This window comes from Calidris pugnax, unplaced genomic scaffold (genome assembly GCF_001431845.1).
Source record: "Calidris pugnax isolate Ruff unplaced genomic scaffold, ASM143184v1 scaffold21, whole genome shotgun sequence".
In the NCBI taxonomy this organism is placed as follows: domain Eukaryota; kingdom Metazoa; phylum Chordata; class Aves; order Charadriiformes; family Scolopacidae; genus Calidris; species Calidris pugnax.
Genome location: NW_015090770.1, coordinates 2,331,365 through 2,353,216, shown reverse-complemented (window position 1 = coordinate 2,353,216; position 21,852 = coordinate 2,331,365). Strand labels below are relative to the sequence as shown.

Here is a 21,852-nt window from a genome sequence, read left to right as displayed (position 1 = left end):
ATACTGTTCAAAATATGGTCATCAGAAACTCACTGCAAGGCACGAAGAACCTTCTATGCTCCAAGAAGATTCACACAGTATAAATAACCACAGCGATGAGCCCCCCTCACAGGTCCAAGACAAGCAACTCCCAAGCAAGGATGTAGACAACGATCTGCAGCAAGACAACACGCCCATGTGCTAAAATTGGGTTCCTTTGGGGTGAAAATACTCTTCAAAATATGGTCATCAGAAACTCACTGCAAGGCACGAAGAACCTTCTATGCTCCAAGAAGATTCACACAGTATAAATAACCACAGCGATGAGCCCCCCTCACAGGTCCAAGACAAGCAAGGATGTAGACAACGATCTGCAGCAAGACAACAGTTCCCTTCAAGCTGCTTTTTTGGTTTCTGCGTTTTCTAAAACCTGTGAGTCTCCTCACTGTGAGATTTAGCCCACAAGAGCAGTGGGCACTGGGATGCTGGGGCATTTCAGGAACAGAAGTTGTGTCCAAGAGAAGACATAGGGGGCAGGATGCTATTTCTCACCCTTGCAGGAACAAAAGCAGTGACCAGACCCTGCCTGACTGCCCTAGAGGACCTCCTACACCCAAGGCACAACCCAAACTCCTCTGGCTGCCAAGTCTACACGTGCTGGTGGACCGATAATGTTCAGCTCTGAGTTGAACACATTGTCTTTTCCAAGAAGGCCCTCTTTGCAGTGAGGAGAAAGCACATGTCTGCTGGAAGCCACAGAGGCCTGTTTGTTAGGGGCAGTTTTGGGCACAGCCTTCTGTGCAAGTTCAGACACTTCTGGTGGGCTGGTGAAGCCCCACGCCTCTTGGGCTGACAAAGCCACCTCAGAATGTTATGTCATTGGCACGGCGCTTGCTACCACTCAGATTTAGCATTGTAACTGTTGGAATTTTTTTTGAAAAGCCAACAAACCAACAGCAATAGAAATACCAGGAGACACAGGGAGACCCACCCCACGCAGCTGTGCCAGAGTCCATCCCACCCCTGGAGCAAAGAGGCCACTTGGCCTCAGCCTACGCTTTGTTTTCTTTCACAGCTATAAAAAGGACTTTTAAATGCCTTTTAAAAACTCTGCAAATCCCAAACCAGCTATGCTGCTCTTCCCAGCACGAGAAGCCCTCCACAGGGACAGAAGAAAGCAAGTGCAACAGAAGACACACAGCTTGGTTTCCTGGGGGCAGTCTCCCCATCCCCAGGAAGCGGAGGGACAGGAGGGAGGAAAAGCTCCTACCTGAGCAGAGGACTCCCTTGTACCGGGCGCAGGAGAAGTCGTCGCACTCGCAGAAGGGCCCGTAGATGTTTCCGAACTCGCTCTCGTAGCAGAGGCACTGGTTGCAGCTGCACTCCCCTCTCCCGCTGCAGAGGGGCTTGCCCTCCGCCTCCCGGCACATGGCGTGGTGCATGTCCCCGCTGGCCCCCTCCTCGCACTCGCACCTGGCCCCCAGGTAGCCGGCGTCGCACTCGCACAGCCCGCAGGCGTAGGTCCCGTTGCCGCTGCACTTGCCGCTGGCCGGCGCGGCGCGGCCTGTGCAGCCGCACAGGCAGTTGTAGGTCACCGCCACCTCCAGCGTGTCCCGAAAGCCGGCGGGCTTGATGGTGAAGGCGTGGGAGGTCTCCTCGGACGGGCAGCTCCGCGCCTCCACGGCCACCTCGAAGGAAACCTGGGTGGGGGCGGACAGGTTGAGATGTAAGTCAAGGTTGCACAGCTCCATAAACGGCTGTCAAGGGCAGCCCAGGAAGGAAGGCAGGAGGGAAGGGCAAATGTCCCGAGGAAAAGCCATTCCCTGGAGCAGGGCCACGCTCAGCACATTGAGTTTCACTCCCAGGTGTGCAAAAAACCCTCAAAAGAATTGCACCTGCAGCTCAATGCACCCACATCTGCCCATCCTATAAGGGGTTTTGCATCCTCAATGCTTTAAAACTCTTTACTGTCAGCCGTCAGCAGTAATTTTTCCCATCAGGAACCGCTGGTTTCTGTAAAGTGGGAACAAACCTGCCTATTCCCATGAAATTGGGGTCTGGAGCACAAGTCTTATGATGAGACGCTGAGGGAGCTGGGGTTGGTCAGTCTGGAGAAGAGAAGGCTGAGGGGAGACCTTATCACTCTCTACAACTACCTGAAAGGAGGTTGTAGAGAGGTGGGGGTAGGTCTCTTATCCCAAGTTACAGGCGACGGGACTAGAGGAAATGGCCTCAAGTTGCGCCAGGGAAGGTTCAGGTTGGATGTCAGGAAAAATTTCTTCATGGAAAGGGTTATCAAGCATTGGAATGGGCTTCCCAGGGAAGTGGTTGAGGCACCATCCCTGGAGATATTCAAAAGACGAGCTGACATGGTGCTTGGGGATATGGTTTAGTGTTGGTTGGTGGTGTGTGGATGTGGTGGGGTTTTTTTTTGTTTGGTTGGGTTTTTTTATGGTTGGACTAGATGATCTTAAAGGTCCCTTCCAACCTAGGCGATTCTGTGATTCTGTGAAATAACCAGGGTAAAACTCTAGCAAATAGCCCAGTTTTCATGCTATTAAAAACAAGAAGCTTTGTTGAAACAAAGCACTTGCAAGGATCTAACTAATGTAGCACAAGGGCCTGAGGTGACTACAAGATCACAGATTGAGAAGGTTTTATGGGAATCCTTATCTGCACATAGAGATGCGCATCACTCACACAGTCACAAGCTTCTGGCACTCTGCTAATGGCCCATTTTGGATGGATGCTTCTCTTAGGACTGGCTTCAGAAGGTTATACATCATTATATGGTATAACATCACCCCCCTACTCATTTTTTGTTGCTACAATCCAGTGTCAGGGATTATCTCCTTAGGAAAACCAAGACCATCCTATGGCCACTTACTTGGCCTCAGATATAATCCTGCTGTTTGGTGGGGGTCTTGGGCCGGATGGTGCTGCCTGGAGCTGCAAAGAGGATTAACCTAATTCCAAGGAAATGAATCCCTCTCCTAAGCATCAAGGGGGGCAAAAGATTTTTTCCCTGGAGACATTTGGGATCACCTCAAGCTCTCTCTGCCTGCTCCATCCCATATGCCAAGGGGTGACGTGCAGATGGCGGCACAGCAGCCACCTCCAGCCGGGAGAGCTGCACCCCCAGGAAGCCTCCCTTCACCCCCTCCCATTCCCAAGGCCTGAAGCAATTAGGGAACAAGCTCAAATTACAGAGGAGAAGGAGATCAGAAAGCAAGCTAAGGGGATCGGGGTAATCCTGCTCCCTTTCACCTGCTGACACCCGTGCCCCCGGGGCTAAACCCTGACAGATTAGGATCCAGTGCCAGCATTATCATCTCTGGGGAAACCTTAGTGGGGGTCAAATCTTGATCTGTGTCGAAGCAATTGGGCTGAGAGCAGCTGAACAGGAAGGGATGGAGGGATGAGACCCCTATGATTCTGCAGCTTGTCTGCTGGTGCAGGCACCTCAACACTCCAGTGGACCAAAAAAGGGAGAGGTACCAGTGCCGGCTCCCTGCTGCACCCCAAATCTGCTGCCTGGGCAGAAGGCACCCCTAGTTCATCCAGACTGGGAGAGCCAGTAATTCCCACTCACGCCGTCAGCCTCTGCGGATACGGGCACACACGTACCCGCCGCCAAACAAACCCTTCCATGGCACACGCTGCAGTGATCCCCCTGCTCACGCCAAAGCCGGGAGCCCAGGATCAACCACCAGATTAACTCTGCTACCTCGGGGGCTCTGGCTTTGCTGTGGGAACAAGGAGGGCACGTGCCAAGCGTGGCAACGCTCCAGGGATTGCTTTTACTCACCCATCGCAGATCCAGTAAAGTCAGCGAAAAAAGCTGGGGCCACCTCCCTTTTTAGCACTTTGCATGATTCTTATTTGGCAGGGTTAAAAACCCAGCTACTGTTGACTCTTTCAAACTATTTTTATATGCCTCGGCGCTTAGAGCTCTGGTATGTTTGCGGAGTTGCTCTTCTCAAATAAGGCAATCAGGCTGCTAACGGACCTGTGCCCGCGTCCTCGCAGACAGCAAAAGCCTGGAGAAAGGGAGGGAGCTCCCAACCAGTCCGAACCCTCCTGCCTCAGCCCTGCAGCCCAGCAACTCGTTTATCTGTATCAATATTCAATTTAAACAAGCAAAGCTTAACTTTTCTGGGTTTTTTATAAAAAAAAAAGGAAACAAAACAACCTACAGAATGGATTATGCTGTGCATACTTTTAACATTAAGGGACAAACTATATTTTCACTCTGTGCTGCCATCCAATATCTCTAGGAACACAGGAAAGGCAATCAGGCTGCTAACGAACCTGTGCCCATGTCCTCACAGACAGCAAAAGCCTGGAGAAAGGGAGGGAGCTCCCAACCAGTCCGAACCCTCCTGCCTCAGCCCTGCAGCCCAGCAACTCATTTATCTGTATCAATAGTCAATGTAAACAAGCAAAGCTTAACCTTTCTGGGTTTTTTATAAAAAAAAAGGAAACAAAACAACCCCCAGAATGGATTATGCTGTGCATACTTTTAACATTAAGGGACAAACTATATTTTCACTCTGTGCTGCCATCCAATATCTCTAGGAACACAGGAGAGGAGAGCTGCCAAAAGCCTGGAGAAAGGGAGGGAGCTCCCAACCAGTCTGAACCCTCCTGCCTCAGCCCTGCAGCCCAGCAACTCGTTTATCTGTATCAATATTCAATTTAAACAAGCAAAGCTTAACTTTTCTGGGTTTTTTATAAAAAAAAAAGGAAACAAAACAACCTACAGAATGGATTATGCTGTGCATACTTTTAACATTAAGGGACAAACTATATTTTCACTCTGTGCTGCCATCCAATATCTCTAGGAACACAGGAGAGGAGAGCTGCTCCCTTTCTGAGTATCCCATTCTTTTTTGCAAGCTCCAAGGTTAACTGTGGCCTGTTAAATCTAGGAAAGACAGTTGTTGATTCTCAAAAATAACAAGAAAACCTTGCTTATTTACGGATTCACGGATTTGACAGAGTTGGAAGGGACCTCTAGAGATCATCTAGGTCAGGTCCAACTCCCCTGCCAAAGCAGGGTTGCCCAGAGCACATCACTCAGGACGGCATCAAGGCGGGTCTTGAAGATCTCCAGAGGAGGGGACTCCACAACCCCCCTGGGCAGCCTGTTCCAGGGCTCTGTCATCCTCACCGGAAAGAAGTTCTTCTTTGTATTTGAATGGAACTTCTTATGTTCCAGCTTGTGCCCACTGCCCCTTATCCTATCGCTGGAAACCACTGAAAAGAGTCCGGCTCCATCATCCTTCAACCCACCCTGTAGGAACTTGTAAACAGAGATGAGATCTCCCCTCAGCCTTCTCTTCTCCAGGCTAAACAGTCCCAGCTCTCTCAGCCTCTCCTCATAAGGGAGGTGCTCCAATCCCTTAATCATCCTAGTTGCCCTACGTTGGACTCCCTCCAGTAGTTCCCCATCCTTCTTGAACTGGGGAACCCAGAACTGGACGCAGTATTCCAGTTGTGGAATCCAGTTGTATTTAACAGACCAGGAAAAGACCAGCAGACCACAGCAATAAAAAATTCACAGTTGAGAGCGCAATTTTGCTAGGATCAGAGAAAAAAAGCCCTTTCTTGACTACTGCATCCTGCTGCCTCATCAAGACCTTTTGGCTCAAGGTGCTGTAGACAGCACGCCTATTTTCCCTCTTCCCTCACACCTGACCTTGGGATGATATATACCACCCAGAACCACCTCTAGCAGAGCCACTCTCCATGGCTTTCCATATTAACATGCCACAGTGCGAGGAGAGTAGAGGAAGATGAGCAAAGCTACATTTTATTGCCCAGGAATACTCATCAAGAGAGGTAAATGGCTGCATGGGGAGTGAAATGGCCTCTCCAGCGGATGGACCAAAAGGCAGACTCACCGTATCTCCTATTTTGAGATCCCCGCACTTCCTGAGCCCGGGATAGGACAACCCATCCTGGCACGTGGCAGTGAAGGTCAAGCCAATGTCCTCAGGGCTGTCCCAGACTGTGAGCTCCACCTTGGACCGGATACTCTAGAAACACAACAGGAAAGCAAACCATCAGGTTCCCAAAGGGAAGTGGGTTTCTTCTGAGTTAACCTCTTCTCCTGATGTTTCCAGAGGACAGCTAGGCCATCTCTGCACCTATATGAAAACAAAAAAATCACCCGTGCACACACATTGACATTTGGGTTTGACTTCACCAGCTCAGGAGACTTCTGATGGACGCAACTACAGTCATAGAGAGCTGCCTACAACTCCTGCAGGTGGCTTATGCTCTCTAGGACAGCTGTGATGACCGCTGTAGCCAGGACTGAATAAATACAGAGGCTCAAGAAAAAGAAAGAAGAAAACATTCTCGACCACAAATGGAGCATTTCCGAGGTGAGGGTCAGAGCCTTGTGTCCGTATCTGCACCTCCTCCTCCCCATAAACCAGCCTCTTAGAGCAGGGCAAATCCTGATTCTCCACAGGTGGTCATCCTGTGATGTTCACCGTACTGCACTGAGGTTGTGTAAAACTGCACTACCTCTGTCCTGCTTTCTTGATTTCACCCAACTGGTCAGAAAAATGTATTTTTCACTCTCTGGAGAAAATGCCAAACAAAAAGTGACCTTTCAGATACATCAGCTGGAAACTGGGAAAAAATAAATGAAAAAAACTCTTTCTTTGCAAAACTTTTCAAAGTGAAAAACATTTTCCGTCAGCAAGGTTTTGGTATGCCCCTACCCCCTTTCTTCTGTTTCTCATGTCTCCACCCTGCTGCACACACAGACCTTTTAAGTCAAAAGAAAACTCAGTTTATAAGTATTAATTTGGAATTAGGTTGTTTTGTTTCATTCTTCGAATGGCTGGAACTGTTTGTATTTTTTTTTTTTATGAATGGTGTCCAAAAAAGACAAAGGTTTTCAAACTGAGCTTTTTCTACAAATACATTTATTTTTCAAAGCCAGTTTGTAGCTCCATCCCTCTCCTCCTTGTCCGCAGTCCTCACCGAAGTGGCCAGATAAAGGAAAAGTGCGAATTCAGACCTCTTGCCAGTCCATGGGATAACAAAACTAGAGTTCACACACCAGCAAAGAGCTAATACTTTTTGAAATGGGCAGGAAAGAACTGAGTTTTTGGACGGGTGAATCTAAACAGCCCTTGAGGGAAAAAAGAAATAATTTCCTATCTCTCTGCTGTAACATTGATGGGGTGGCAGTTTGGACTGTACGGAGCATCCATTGCCTGTAGGCTGAATGCTGCACATGCCCATAAAGCTGAACACACTGCTCTGCCCAAAATTATCCCATAGAAATTAGCAGTCATGCGCTCCCGTGTCTTCGTCCCCAGAGCATCTCATCTGGGGCACAGCAGAAGACAGGACACCAGGCCAGACCTCGGCATAACCTTGTGTGGGCTCTTCTTATGTTCCTATACAGCTGCCAAGACTTCTTATTAGCCCTATATAGTAATGCTATTAGCCTAATTGTAATGCTATTATTATTAGCCACTTTGCACCGTTACACAGCAATACCTTCTCACATCACCACAGCCACCACGAAGGGCGACTGTGGGATTTTGCTGCTGTGTTGTTTGGTGGCCCCCAAGCCTGCTGCACCTTCAGGGATGAGTGGAGGACACTAGAGAGACCTAAACGAAGGACCTGGCCCTGAAATGGAGGAATGTCTCTGCCTGAAATAAAGTTGCCTGATATAGCCCAGGAAAAATTCAAAGCATGGATTGTTTCTTCGTAAAAACACAGCAGAAGACAGGACACCAGGCCAGACCTCGGCATAACCTTGTGTGGGCTCTTCTTATGTTCCTATACAGCTGCCAAGACTTCTTATTAGCCCTATATAGTAATGCTATTAGCCTAATTGTAATGCTATTATTATTAGCCACTTTGCACCGTTACACAGCAATACCTTCTCACATCACCACAGCCACCACGAAGGGCGACTGTGGGATTTTGCTGCTGTGTTGTTTGGTGGCCCCCAAGCCTGCTGCACCTTCAGGGATGAGTGGAGGACACTAGAGAGACCTAAACGAAGGACCTGGCCCTGAAATGGAGGAATGTCTCTGCCTGAAATAAAGTTGCCTGATATAGCCCAGGAAAAATTCAAAGCATGGATTGTTTCTTCGTAAAAACGAGGAAATCCAAGGATGGCTGATGTGAAGGCCAACTACCGCCTGCCACGGGAAACCCATTGGTGGTGTAATGAGAAGTACTTCTGAGACCTGCCTGGATTTGGTTTAGGAAAGCAGTTATTTTAAACCAGTGTCCTGTTTGCTCCCTTAGATTCAAACCCAGCCTGTGTGCCCAGGCAGAGAGCCCCCGCCACCACACCAGCCCCCCAGGAGCCTCTCCACCTCTCAGGCCTGCCAAGATCTGGGCTTTCTCTTACTGAGGACACAGAAAAAAAGCTGTTCCTGTTCCCTTTTGTTTCACACCCCTCCGGATGAGGGAGAGGTGACAGCACACCAGGCAGAAGAAAAAGGGAGACAGAAGATGAAGAGAAACAGATCTCTGCGGTAAAGCAAGCCCTGAGCAAGTCTGATGTACACATTGGTGGAGGGAAGCAGACGAGAGAGGACCAGAGATGGCCAAAGCACTGAAGGGGAGAGGCTGAGCCCAGGTCCAAGGCACCAGACACTGCCACCCCCCAGGAGAAGAAGGTCCCCTGCCACAGATGGTTTCTCCAAGCTCAGTATTTCCTTTCCATGAGGAACAAAAAAAAAAAGGTTCACTCCCACTTGGGAAACGACACATTTTAGCCTTCCCCCTCAGCGAGAATCTCCTCCTACATTTCAGGAAAAAACAAGTGACCAAGAGGTGAGAGGAACAAAAAAAAAAAAAGGTTCGCTCCCACTTGGGAAACGAGACATTTTAGCCTTCCCCCTCAGCAAGAATCTCCTCCTACATTTCAAGAAAAAACAAGTGACCAAGAGGAGACGAGCTGGGTGGGCACCAGGTTTCCTGCAGCCCACGGCACAGGGGGGAGCTGCCAGCTCCCAGCAGCACACCTGGGGGTCCCAGCTCACACCCACCACCCAGCTGAACTGGCAAAAAACAACCAGCCCCCATCCCAGCAACAGTTCATCCTGCACTGCTCCTTCCACGGGGAACCTTGGTCTCAGCGTTCTGGTGGTTTCCAGCCAGCTGCATGGGAAAGCTCACAAGCAAAGACAGGGAGGGAGCAGGGGTGGGGGCATCAGATCCCCAATGGCTTTCATCAGCTTATATCTACCTGTAAAGGCTCGAGGGGCGGTGAAATGGAGGCATGGATGCATGTTACAGCTGGGAAAACAAGGCAACGGGAGGTTTTCATGCGATGGTGCTGAGACCAAAGGCAAAGTCAACGTGGAATGAATATTCATTTCTTTCTCCCCAGCCAAGCATCTTAGCCCCAAGATCCTCCTTCCTCAAGGGGGCAAAACGGAGCAACTAGGTCTTTGTTTTGTAGTATCTCAAAGGCCACATTAGCTGCACATTGCCTTTCCTCAGGGTGAAGCTTTGGGAAGCATAACCAAAGGGAGCTGTGGGTGAAGGTTACAGGTCATGGAAAGCACAGCACAATCCTATGTGACCTCTGGATGTGTAAGCTCCTCCAAAAAACTCCTTCCTCACTCCTTTGCACTCATGAGCAAGTAGTAGTACCAAGAAGGGCTTACAGCCATTGAAAGCTGTGTTCACAAGTTCCATGTGTGAAGAACCCTACCTGAAGGCTGACCCATTACAGGGTCAGATCTCACATGCCCAGCACCGAAATAGCAATATTCTTGAGGAGCACGAGGAGCCGACCCATAAGAATTCAGGGAGAAGTCAACAGAAATGTTAACACTTAACTACCCAACAAACGTGCAATTTAGCTGTTTCTAATTGATCTGGTCCTTGGGAGGCTTCTCAACATTTTACAGCAAAGAAATAATCTATTTTATCTACCAATAGGGTGCTCTAAGAGTCAACTGTTTTAGATCAGGGCTGTATTTAGAGGATAATTCTGCACACGAGAGACATGAGGTGAAATCTCTGCTCCATCGCAGGCACCCCCGTGCTCCTTCTCCACCTCACACACCTTGTTTCCTTTATCAGGGTGGATGTCCCAGGCTTGGTAGTGCAGAGAGGACCAGGAAAGGGAGGCAGAAGAGCCAGATGGAGCACACTGGGGGAAGGCAAGCTGGCCGAACTCTTGGCACTTCACACGACAGCAGCTGGGGTATTAAAATGCACTTACATTGTAGGCCTTGACGATCAGCTCGATGATGTTCTTGGAATCTTTGTGCAAAATCTCCACTGTTGTCCCAGGTATCAAGGCTGTAAAGTTCTTGGGGAAAAAAAAAAGAAGAAAATTAAAGAAAATTCTGAGATGCAGAAAGGAAAGCAGAGGGTGAGGAGGGACCGACCCCGTGCCAGGGACAGCAGCCACACACCCTGCCCCATCATCTGGTACGGCTTGGCTCCCGTTAATGTGGAGCTTTTAGAATCATAGAATGGTTAGAGTTGGAAGGGACCTTAAAGATCATCAAGTTCCAACCCCCCTGCCATGGGCAGGGACACCTCCCACTAGAGCAGGTTGCTCAAAGCCCCATCCAGCCTGGCCTTGAACACCTCCAGGGATGGGGCAGCCACAATTTCCCTGGGCAACCTGTTCCAGTGTCTCACCACCCTCACAGGAAAGAGTTTCTTCCTGGTATCTAATCTAAATCTCCCCTCTTCCAATTTAAAACCGTTACCCCTTGTCCTGTCACTGCACTTCCTGACAAAGAGTCCCTCTCCAGCTCTCCTGTAGCTCCCTTCAGATATTGGAAGGTTGCTATAAGGTCTCCCTGGAGCCTTCTCTTCTCCAGGGTGAACAACCCCAGCTCTCTCAGCCTGTCCTCATAGGGGAGGTGCTCCATCCCTCTGACCATCTTCCTGGCCCTCCGCTGGACCTTTCTGGAAGCCAACCATTGCTAACATGGCACGTCGAACGCTAAACAAAGCTTGTGGCCAAGGGTCGGGCATTAAGGGATGCAGGTCTGCTGCTGGAGGAGGCAAAACCCAGCTGCTGTGCACTCGGGAGAGCCAGCACCATGACAGCAGGGAGGGAGGGAGAGAGGGAGGGAGGTGCGGCTGCCCCGTCTCGCCGCAGGACCAGCGAGCATCCCCGGAGAGGGGGTGGAGAATGAGCTCAGCCCTCCGGCTCTCGGCGGGCCAGCGGTAGCATCTCCACCGTAGCAACACAGCTGCTTGTTGTTTTTGCTCCAGCCTGGAGAGCCGGAGCAGAAGTTTCCCAAAGCAACCCTGCTTGAAACACCTCCCCGTACCCGCAGAGGAGAGAAACCCCGCAGGGCAGCTCCAGACCCTGGTGGCTCAGGTCACCTCCTCCTTTTGGAGGGGAGAGCGGGGATGGCGAGGGAGTTCCAACTGTATGTGGCACGTCAGGGCCCTGGACTCCAGGATGGAAAAACACAGCTGGGCAGAAACACTGCGTGCGATTAGGTAATGGGATTAAGTCACTGCAGAATGGGTTGAACAGGTTTCTGCGCTCTCGCATGCTGCAGGGCTGGCACCCATCCGAACATCGAGATTAAGCTGGACTCTATTTTAGGTCTTCACAAGCTTGCTAACACATATATCTATATCTGTTTGCTCTAAGAAGCTTTAGTGCTTTTCGCTGAGAGGAAGGAGTGGGGAGGGATGGAAGGCTGAGCCTCTCCTGCCTGCATCTGCCTGCCCCTGCCAGCCCCGCGGGCAGCGTGCGGCTGCATGCGTGCTTGTGGCTGCACACGTGTGTGCTTTTCACAGCAGCCCCTGCTCCACAGTGCTGCCAGGGAGATGCTTTCAGGAGGCATTACAACTCCCGCCCCCAGCACTCACCTTGTACAGGACGTAGTGACTCTTCGTGACAGCAAAGATCAGGTGGATGTTGTTTTCGGCGAGTTTCTCCCCAAGAAGCGCCAGGGAAGGATAATCCTAAGGGCACAAATAGATCTATGGGTAACACAGGAACAAAGGCTAATTTCATTGCTCTTCTCGTCCCAACAGCAAAATTCGTTCCAGAAACGTGGCATGTTTTGCTGTGGGATGAAGTCTCTGTGGTACCAGTGCAATTCCAGCTCAAATACTAGAAACTCTGTCATCCCTTAAATATTTCTGCTACACCCTTCACTAGAATATATGACTGACACCACCACTGGCTGCAGCAACACCTGAAACACTGGATCTCTCTCTTTCCTCTTTCTGCTTTGCCAACAGCAGACACATGTGTAACAAGCTGGCTGCTGTCTCCAGGGATGCAAGGGAGGGAAATCTAGAACTGCAGTAAGTGGAAATATGTGATTTTTCTCCCAAAGCAGAAACATCCACGGCCTGCTCTTTCCGCATACTGGAACCATAAAGTGATTACTATAAGCTCCTTAATTCTGCAGGCTTCCCAGACAGAGAGGATGGCAGGACGATACTGCTCTAGCTACCCACAAGCAACAAAATAATGAACCAAAAAACAGCTTGAGTTTAAAACCCCTGGCTGCTTCTGAAGTGCTGGCCTCGGAAAAAACCACCTCGTTGACTTGCAGACTGGAGGGCTGATTGAGAGCCTCTGAGACTCAAATGTGGAAATACCAAGGGAGCATCGCCACGTCAGCTCCCCAGTATAACTCCACATCAGTATGGGGGCTGCACCCGGTACGTGTATGTTTGCTGAGGTTGCACAGGTGGGTGGAAACAGGGTTTCTCCAAAGATCCTAGCTTCCATCCAGAAACACCTCCTGTTACGAGGTGACATCTGTGTAGGAACAGAAATCCTAAGCAGTGCTGGTGATCTGCTGAATAAAGCACCCTTCTGCAGAAGGAGTGGTAATGAGGTGGCAGGCAAGTGGTCGCTCACCCCACAAGTTTTCTCCACTGAGTTTAAATTTAAAAAAAAATGGTCAGTTTGTCTATTTATTACTAAGACCTATGTTAGTGTTGTGCTCAAAGGCTGTGAATCAGGGGAGCATCCTCTTGTGCTTGCTAGTGCAGCCACATCAAGGTAGGCTCAGCCTCCCCAGGGAGGAGTGGACAGTCCACTGGACATTTTAGAAAAGGGATGACATCATTAATGTTTCCTCTACACTTTCCAGGCAAATCTGATGCACTTCAAGACACCAAGTTACTTTCCCCTCCCTTGCAATGAGCCCTGAGGGAACTCACTAAGTTCCTAACCCGTTTGTGTGCATCACAGCAGCATTCACTACAGGGGGATGCCCAAGGGGAACAGCAAATTCTATTTGCAATCTGCACGACCAGGTGAAACCATGCTGGTCAGGGGCTGTGTCTGCCAAAAAGCTGCTGGAGTCATGGTGGCTGGTCTCCAGAGAGGTCCACCAACACCCCAATGTCTCTGGGGGCTGGCCTCCCATGTCTCCCCTCACCAGCTGGCTGGATGCGCTGTACTCGTTGGCTTCATTCAGGTGGCACTGGCCATCGTGGGGCTGCACCAGCCCCCCCAGCTTCCCATCCAGGGCTATGTGGGGCACATCATCCGTCGTGAAGACCAGCAGGTGAGATGCCTCCTTACGCCAGCCGATCTTCTCCTGAGGGAAAACAAACCCTGTGAGACAGCCGGTCTGCTCCTGTCAAACCCATGATTCACCCTCGCTCTGCACATGGTCCCAGCCGTGCACTCGGCCAGCAGCACTAACTAGACCCATTAGTGCTAATTAGAAGAGTACCATGCTCTGGTCCACCCCTCTCTAGCAAGAAAACAAAATGTATGGGGCCCACTTAGCATTTCCCAGCATCTCCTTCCAACACATTTACTTAAAAAGGCACAAGGAGGTATGCGGACTGTCCACCAGACCTTCTCTACCCAGATCCAAGAATAAGAACTTCAGCTGCTTTTATAGTCAAAGGAGACCTGCCAAATTCCTCCACACACATTTAATCTGACCTTGTTTCCTCAGCTCTGCGGAGCGGCCAAGGCAACAGCAAGAGCTGCAATATCCCCGCTCAGCAGTTTCATTACCGCCCGCTCGTAAAGGCTGTTTCTGAGCTGTGACACACAGGGAGGTCCCTGCCCGAGGGGCTGGCTTTGGTGCACCCACGCGCATCTACAGGCACTCTGTGCAAGGGCCAGACATTATCACCATCTTTGCATGGAGGGAGATGCAGGGATAGATTTTTGTTTTGTTTTGTTTTTTCAAATAAAGGGATATAAATAAAGGGATAACATTTAGTTGACAAACATTTCCTTTCCACGGAGCTTCCTCAGGTTTCTAGCTTTGCATCAGCCTGAGAAGCAGATCTGTCCCGACAACAGCACACTGAGGCTGTTTGTTGCAATGGAAGTCGAGGGAAAGAGAGAAGCCCAAAGGAAATTTTTGGAAAGCACAGGGCTGCAGCACACTCCCCTGTGCCCGCTGGCTGCTCCTACTGCCAGCTCATGCCAAGCCAGGCGGGCTGAGGTCCCACCTGCCAACCAGGGAGAGCCCGGAGCCAGACCTTCCCCTTGGACTGGCCACCCTACCCGTCTGCAGGCAAAGACGCAGCCCCACACCTTCCCTCCCCACACACATCCAGTATCCCCCTCCTCAGAGCAACACAGCGCTTGAGACTGTGGGAAGGGATGAGGGAAAAGCTGGTAAAAGCTTACTGATGGTGACGCAGTGCAGATGAATGCACCCGACTCCTCCAGAGCTTACTGCTCAGCTTATTTAGCAAAGCCTGACATCTACCTTGTTTTATACTAACATGAGAACCCACAAAACCCACTGCAGCTTGGCTGCAAAGATGCTTCCTATGGAAAGTGCTGGTGTGGGCAGGGCAAGAGGGCAGAGCAGACAGAAGGATGCGGAATCACGGCTGCCAGCGCAATTTTCGCCTGCAAATGTGAGTCATAGCCCAAAGCCTGATGATCTTTCCGATAAATATAACTCTTGCTTCAGGGACACTATTCCAAAGTAGATTTATTTTTCTTCCCTATTGCAGAAGGTATTTTTAGTTTAGCAGTATTTTAAAGACACACCCCCCCCCCAACAAAAATAAGGCCACAGGAAGAAATCTTTGGCAACACGCATCCTTTGCCATGTACCAGCATGGTACAGTCCAGCTCAGGACACAAGGAGGACTTTTTTGCTTTGGAAAGCAGGAGACATTCCACTGTGACCTCACTGGACAAAAGGCAAAATCTTCATGCCAACATGTAATTTTTTAGGAACTCAACCGAAAAGTGCTTACGGCTCTAACAATGCAAACAGCAGTGGTCGATCTACTCAACCACCAGACAGAAGCCTCTCCAGTTCACTTTCTTTTGCGTATCCAAAGCTGCTTTCTTCTCTTTTGAAACAACTGAGGCCAAGAAACTCCAGAAGAGATTAAAAGGATTAATTTGGGTTTCGTTTCCTTAGAAATGTGGTACGCACAAGGAAAACGAGCTGCATTCAAGTAGCAGTTATGAAGGCGCTTCAGGCTGATGCTACTGTTCACCTGCCTGCTAAGGACACCTTTCAGCCACGGGCAAACCAACCTTTTACAAACAAACAAACTCTCGCATCTCCAACACGCATTTTCCCACATAAACAACATCAGAAATGCTTTGGTTGTTCAGTTCAGGAATTCACTTCCAAAAAGCAGCGAGCACCCCTGGTGTCAGTGCTATTGGCACTGGGAGCATCTGATGCCTTGGAGCATCAGACACGGGTCTCAGATGGGGTGGCCAAGCTGGTGCCAATGCTACACCAAAAGAGCTGGAGACCTATGGAAAAAAACACCCGGAGAGGTCGGCACAACGAGGAGCTGCTGCATCTCACGCTGCCTCCACCAGCAGCTTCCAGGCACTGGAAAATACAGCTCTTCAGCACACAATTTCCACTGCGAAACCCAGAGCAGCACTCTGCTCTGCTTAAAACAAATAACCAAAGAGACTTTCATTTATTTTTACTGGACTGGGATTGTTGAACAAAAAACACTGCACTGACACCTGCCCCCTCATCTGGTTTTTGATCCCCATGGGATAGAAAGGATTTTGAAAGCAGAGGTGGGACCTGACCCAAAGCAGAGCGAAGTGGGAGGACGTGTCTCCACAGGGCTGGGCATGCTGCAGACTCCTACGACCAGCCGTAGTTGCCTCCCGTACCCCGAAAGACCAGCTTCTCACTCCTTACAGCCAACAGCGACTGGCAAAGCTGCTGCAGCTGCCTCAGCACAGCCCAGCCCTCCAAATCCCATTGAAAAGGCTGCTAAACCCAGCATCAATATTTCCAAGCCTGAAATAAATGTCTAAATTTATGCTTCGGGCGCTGAATAAAAAGGGTTTAATTGCCAAGGCACAAACTGCCAGGAGACTCCCTGGGTTCGTCAATGTGTCTAAAACCCCACCAGTTTCCCAGGTGCAGATCTTTTTGGAAGAAAGAAACAGATACAGGTGCAAGACAAGTATGCCTTAGAGATTAAAAGCCAAAACCTCCTTCGTTTTGCATACCTCTGAAAGGCACCTCAATGTCTCCCAGGTGTCTTGGCCATCTCCATGTACCAGTGTCTAGCAAGCCACAATCAAAACTACTTCACAAGACACTTTATTTTCTAATCCAGCATTATCTCCATGCTGCATCTTAGTGTATAAGATCTGAAACTTATACGTACCACCAAGCCATATGATGCTTGCACTTAAAGAATGGCAGAAAACCAAAATACTGCAAATGGAAAATGTAATTACAGAATGTCGATTAATATTCCTGGCTAACCATTTTAGCATCAGGATAAAGGCTTATTGTCTCTGGCTCTTTCATGGCCTCCAGAATAACATTTACCATATCTTCATCTTTCAGAAAGCAGCCAAACCCTGAGCTTGCTCGTTAGCCTGTATTAGCTGTACAAACCTTCCCCCCTCCTTGGGTTGAAAAGCAGGCCAAAAAATGACTTGAGCGTTACAGAGCTCTTAGACAGCTCATGCATAAGAAATGCTTGATATGAATTACAGTATAAAAATACCTAGTCAACAGAGTTGGTATTGTTTCTGATACCTCAGTGCTTGAAGGGGAAGAGAAGACCACACTCAGACACTGCGGCTTAGAAACAGAGAGGCTCTGCCATGCCGTGCTCTCCCTGGGACATCCCCCCTTGATGCCACAAGCTCTGCTGCTGAGCACAAAGTGCTTCACAGTCACCAGGCTGCATTGCCCCAAAGGTGGGGGACTTTCTAAGATCATAACTGCCATAGAACTTGAGTTTTGAATATGGTAGAGAGGCTGAAAGCTGGAAAAAGCTTTCAGAGAGATGCAATGGGGTACCACAGAAGTGATGAGGAAACCCTCCCCAGGAGTCACCAAAGTACCTATATGCTGCTGTCCCTGCACTGGGGGAAAACAGCTTGTGAGTTACTACAAACCCTTTTCTGTGTGGGATTTAGTCCCCACGATACTTCATTAATCATCGCTGGATGCAAAGCGCCATTCCCTGCAGCAAAGAGCATCCTCACCAGGAAGTGGCACTTCACTGCCACCCCAGATGTCTTGCCACCTCCACACACCTCAACGGTGCTGAGCCCCACCACAACCCACAGCCACCGACCAACATGAGCCATCGCTCCGCTGCCATGAGGGAAATTAATCCCTCAGCTCCTGTTTTGGATATGGGGCTTAGGAGGTCAATCATCTGGCCTGGAATTTTGGCTATTCTCACTCTGGACGGCAGGAGCCTTTGCTGCATCAGCAGGCAGCTGCTCCACCCACAGCAAAGGGCTGCCAAGGCAGCACGAGACTCTGGACGGCAGGAGCCTTTGCTGCATCAGCAGGCAGCTGCTCCACCCACAGCAAAGGGCTGCCAAAGCAGCACGAGTTACGGCCCAGCCAGTTCTCCTGCCTCACACACTCGTCCCATGGACTTTCTTTCCCGCCCCCAAGCTCCAGTAATTAATTAACCACTGTGGCTGCAGAAATTCATCTGCCATGACCTGCCACATCATGCCAAGAGCCATGCAAGTGCAAACACTCGCCTCTGCTCACCCTTCCTAGAGGATGCTCAGTCCTGAATTTAGGCAGCACCAACATCTAAATTCACCTTCTGAATTTAGAACGGACCAGGCTGTGCAGTCGAGAACAAAGTCAAAGATTTTGGTCCTTATCAACACTTTGAGACCAGCACAAACATCCAGGAAGTACCTTGGAGGTCCCCTGCCTTCCACCAACACCTCCAAAATGAGCCCTTGTGACACACACCTCAGTGTTCCTGCACTGTAGGGAAACTTTGTCCCATTTTTGCAATAACGTGGTGGGAGGGACTGCAAAAAACCACACGGTGGGTGGCACAACTGAGCCACCATCCTGAGCTGTCTCTGCTCTAACCATGAGAGCCACTTCTCCAAAACTGAGAAGTATTTTACGCCCAGATGAGCATTGGGAGCAGCAGTGTGGTTGTGTCAGCAACAATATCTGTGCCAGGCTGGGAGAGGGAAGATGACTGTTGGATGGCATCAGATCCAACAGAGCAGGTTCAGTCCTGTCATGAGCATGAAGAGTAAATGAAGCCAACCCAGGCGAGGGAAGATCTAATTTCCCACAAGCCCATGTCACATCACTCCTGCAGACGATGCCTATCTCCCAGCTCCCAAAATCCAGACCCAGAAGAAAACACGCCCATCCAAAAGGACTATGCAAGGCTGGAGGAAAAAAAAAAAAACCACCACACTGTATGTCAAGAGGGAAAAAAGCAAACAGAGCCAATCCCTGGCCAGCAGGGCAGAGGGGACAGACACTTCCATCCCTGATGCACAATGGGATACAGAGCAATCCACCTACTTGTTCCAAAAAGGTCTTGAAGCAAACATCTCTAAAAACTCTAAGGACATGGCTAGCACGGCACCAAGCTAATGAACTCTGTCTTTAATTACTGCTTACAGCTCCAGTTTTGCTGACAAAGAGAAGAACAGGCTATCAGCACCTGGAGGTGGGATCATCCAGCCCCACACGCAGAAGGGGGCAGGTAAAAGCAGTAGGAACCAGCTCCAACCCTCAACATGGGTCAGTTGCTGCAAGATGCGTTTGACACACAATTGAGAAACGCATTAAGTCAACACATGGTGCTATTGCACACAAATGCACATGAATCTTAAAGGATTTCGTCCCAGGTGCTCAAGGATCAGCACCTACAAGTCCAATCATGCAATGAAATCTCAGCCCTAAATTTGCATTTGCAAATCTCCATTTTCACCCCTTTAAACTAGGAAAGATACTAACTTTTTTTTCTTTGCCTGTTCATGTACAGAAGCACACAAAACCAACTGCCTCTACTTTTTCAAGGCATCTTTCATGGTTTCCTCAAGAAAAATTTAATAGTTACTTCCAAGAAACAGTGCACTGAAGCCATACCCTGGTCCAAGAACAGAGCAGGAGAAATCTCCTATTTTGCTTTGCTTTAGAACACCAAAAATCAGAGCGACTCACCTTGCACACGGCAGCCTGCAAAATCGCATCAAAACCACCCTCTGGAGCATCTCGGTTGCGGGAAACCTTCTGTTTCTGAACTTCTTCGTTGAAACGGTCGACTTTATCCGTTAGGGACAAGAGGTGGCGGAAGCCAAAGGATGGGACGCAGCTGGGGAACAGCTTGTAACTGCAGGGGGAACAGAGGAGTGGTCAGCTGGGAGGAACCTCACCAGCAGCCAAGAGCTGCAGAAGCTCACAGGCTGGTCACCAGGCTGGTCTCCAAACCTCTGTTCAGAGGGATGAAATAATAAGGCTTCATGTTTTGGACACTTCGATGTCTGGCTATTTATCTACAAAATTCTACAAGAGAGCCCATCTTTTTAGTTGCCTCCTGGGGGCTTTGAGCAGCTGAAGTTTCCAGAGACCTCACCAGGACCAAACGTCTCTCTCCCCATAAGGTCTGAGTGGAGACACCAAGCACTGGGCCACCCGGCTCTGGAGTTTCAGCCCCCATGAAGGGTTTTCACGCTGGATGTCTGCAGTGCAGGATGTGACCCCCAGTGACGCAGAGGGCATGTTTTGGCAAGAGGGCCAGAGCCACCCTCCCCAGCAGCCCAGGATGGTGGGCTGGTGTCAAAGGGCACCAGGCAGGAAATGTCGCTGACAACGGCTACTTTCCCCCTATTTTTCAATATGCGTTTTCACTTTGTCAGCCAGTGTTCTTGTTCTTGGCAGTATGTGTCACCCTGCACCCACTGTATGTCATGGGGCAACTGCACACCACGAGGTGCATTAGTAACCAACTCATGCATCTTCCCACTCTCCCTGCAAGCTGGTGAGCAAACACCACCTCCACTTGAGCACCACTGGAGCAGAAAGGTAGGAGTGGCACCCTAAGGCAGAGAAATGCCTCGGCAGGCTACCAAGAAAACTTTTTTTTTTCCATATAAAAAAAGGAGGCAGCTTTGGTGTTCACCGCATGGCCGGGAGAGCTCAGTGTGGGAAATCAGTGAGTGTCTGCAGGGGAGAGGGAAGAGAAGGGTTAAAAGGAAAATGTGTTTAAAAAGGAGTTGGGCTGGCGCTAATTCACTCTTATCTTCAAAGATAAAACACTGAGAACAATTAAAGGCCTCTGCTGACACATGACCCACTATGGGTAAGTTGTAAGAGGCTTTTTACACAAAGGAGTATTTAAGATTTACCACTGCTGGGAACTCAAATCCCTCACAAGGGACCCCAGAGCAGGGATTTCCACCCGCGCAGCCGTGCACACACCTAACCGTGGGGCAGGTCCCACCGCCCTGGGCCCAGCTGGCAACCAGAGCCACCCCTTGTAATCAGCCCTGTGTTCAGACTTGCATCCTGCTCACATCTAGAGCCAAGGTGAGGAGCGTGTGATGTGTGAAACCTCTGCACTGCGGGGTCTCGGCAACCAGCCCTGAACCCATAACCATACATCTGGGTGCTCGATTTGCCAGAACCCTGGTCCGGGAAGAAAAAACACTGACACACTCTAGGGCCCCATATCCCATGAAGATGTACAATTTAATTCTTTTTTGTTTGTTTTACACACCAGGTTTGCTGGCAGAAGCTGCAGGCAGCAGGAGGACAGACAATGGATAGCTGAGTGACTATGCAGCGGTGTGGGTGGGTTATCTCAGAGCTGTAACCTCCCCAGGTCCTATCACAGATAGATGGGCAATTGAGTGTTCAGTCAAACCCTCTGCCCTCCTTATCTATCTTTATAAATTTAGTGTTTGTTTCTTTTGTATTATCTCTCCTGAATGACACTGTGGCTGCCTGAGGCCACATCCTGGCTGCTCAGGAGGTCTCAGCCAGGATGCTGCGCCGGGAGCAGGGGTGAGCAGCAAGACTGGGTGAGAAGGAGGAGGCACAAGGGATCCCAGGCAGACCCTGCATGGAAACAGGGCTGCACCCCTCCCAAACCTGCAGGATGGCCATCACTGTGAGGAGGAAGAGGAGAGAGCCTGGACTAGGGGCAAAAACACCCATCACATCTCATGTTTCCTTCCATCTTTTTTTGAGATGTGAGCAGGCTACTGGACAAAGTCTGCTTTGACACTCAGAAATAGCTGCAAACAACCCCCCACCTGACAACCCATCTTGCTGCTGCATCAGCGAGCCACCTGGGAGCAGCGACTGCCCACTCCCAGAGCAGGCAGGGGACAGGGAACAATGAGGAGCCAGCACCCCTGGTTGGATGACGAGGAGACAGATGGCAACTGGAAGGGAGCACCCACCAAGCGAGTTGCCTTGGGCAATCCTTCCTAAATGTTTTTCCAAGACCAGGCTGGCTTAAGGTAACGCAAAAACAGAAAAGCAACCACCTGGGTAAAACCAAAAGGACATGCAGATAGCTTGATCGTGGTGGGAGAAAATGAGCTGACATCTCTGGATGACCTCGATGAAATGGAAAGAGTGGTTTCAGGCATGCCTTGCTGCAGAGCTGTCCACCTCCACCCTCTCCTCTTCTCCC

General features: G+C 49.9%; 1 protein-coding gene across 1 annotated transcript in view; it reads right to left on the bottom strand.

Annotated features, from left to right (window-relative positions):
* The window catches only part of ITGB5 (integrin beta 5), a 63,283-nt gene that overhangs the window by 22,361 nt on the left and 19,070 nt on the right, over positions 1–21,852 (bottom strand). The window contains exons 5-10 of the mRNA XM_014940205.1: positions 19,374–19,542; positions 13,368–13,529; positions 11,833–11,928; positions 10,208–10,297; positions 5,886–6,020; positions 1,250–1,679 (exon numbers count right to left, since the gene is read on the bottom strand). Coding sequence (XP_014795691.1) covers positions 1,250–1,679; positions 5,886–6,020; positions 10,208–10,297; positions 11,833–11,928; positions 13,368–13,529; positions 19,374–19,542 — 1,082 coding nt within the window. The remainder of the gene's footprint in view (positions 1–1,249; positions 1,680–5,885; positions 6,021–10,207; positions 10,298–11,832; positions 11,929–13,367; positions 13,530–19,373; positions 19,543–21,852) is intronic.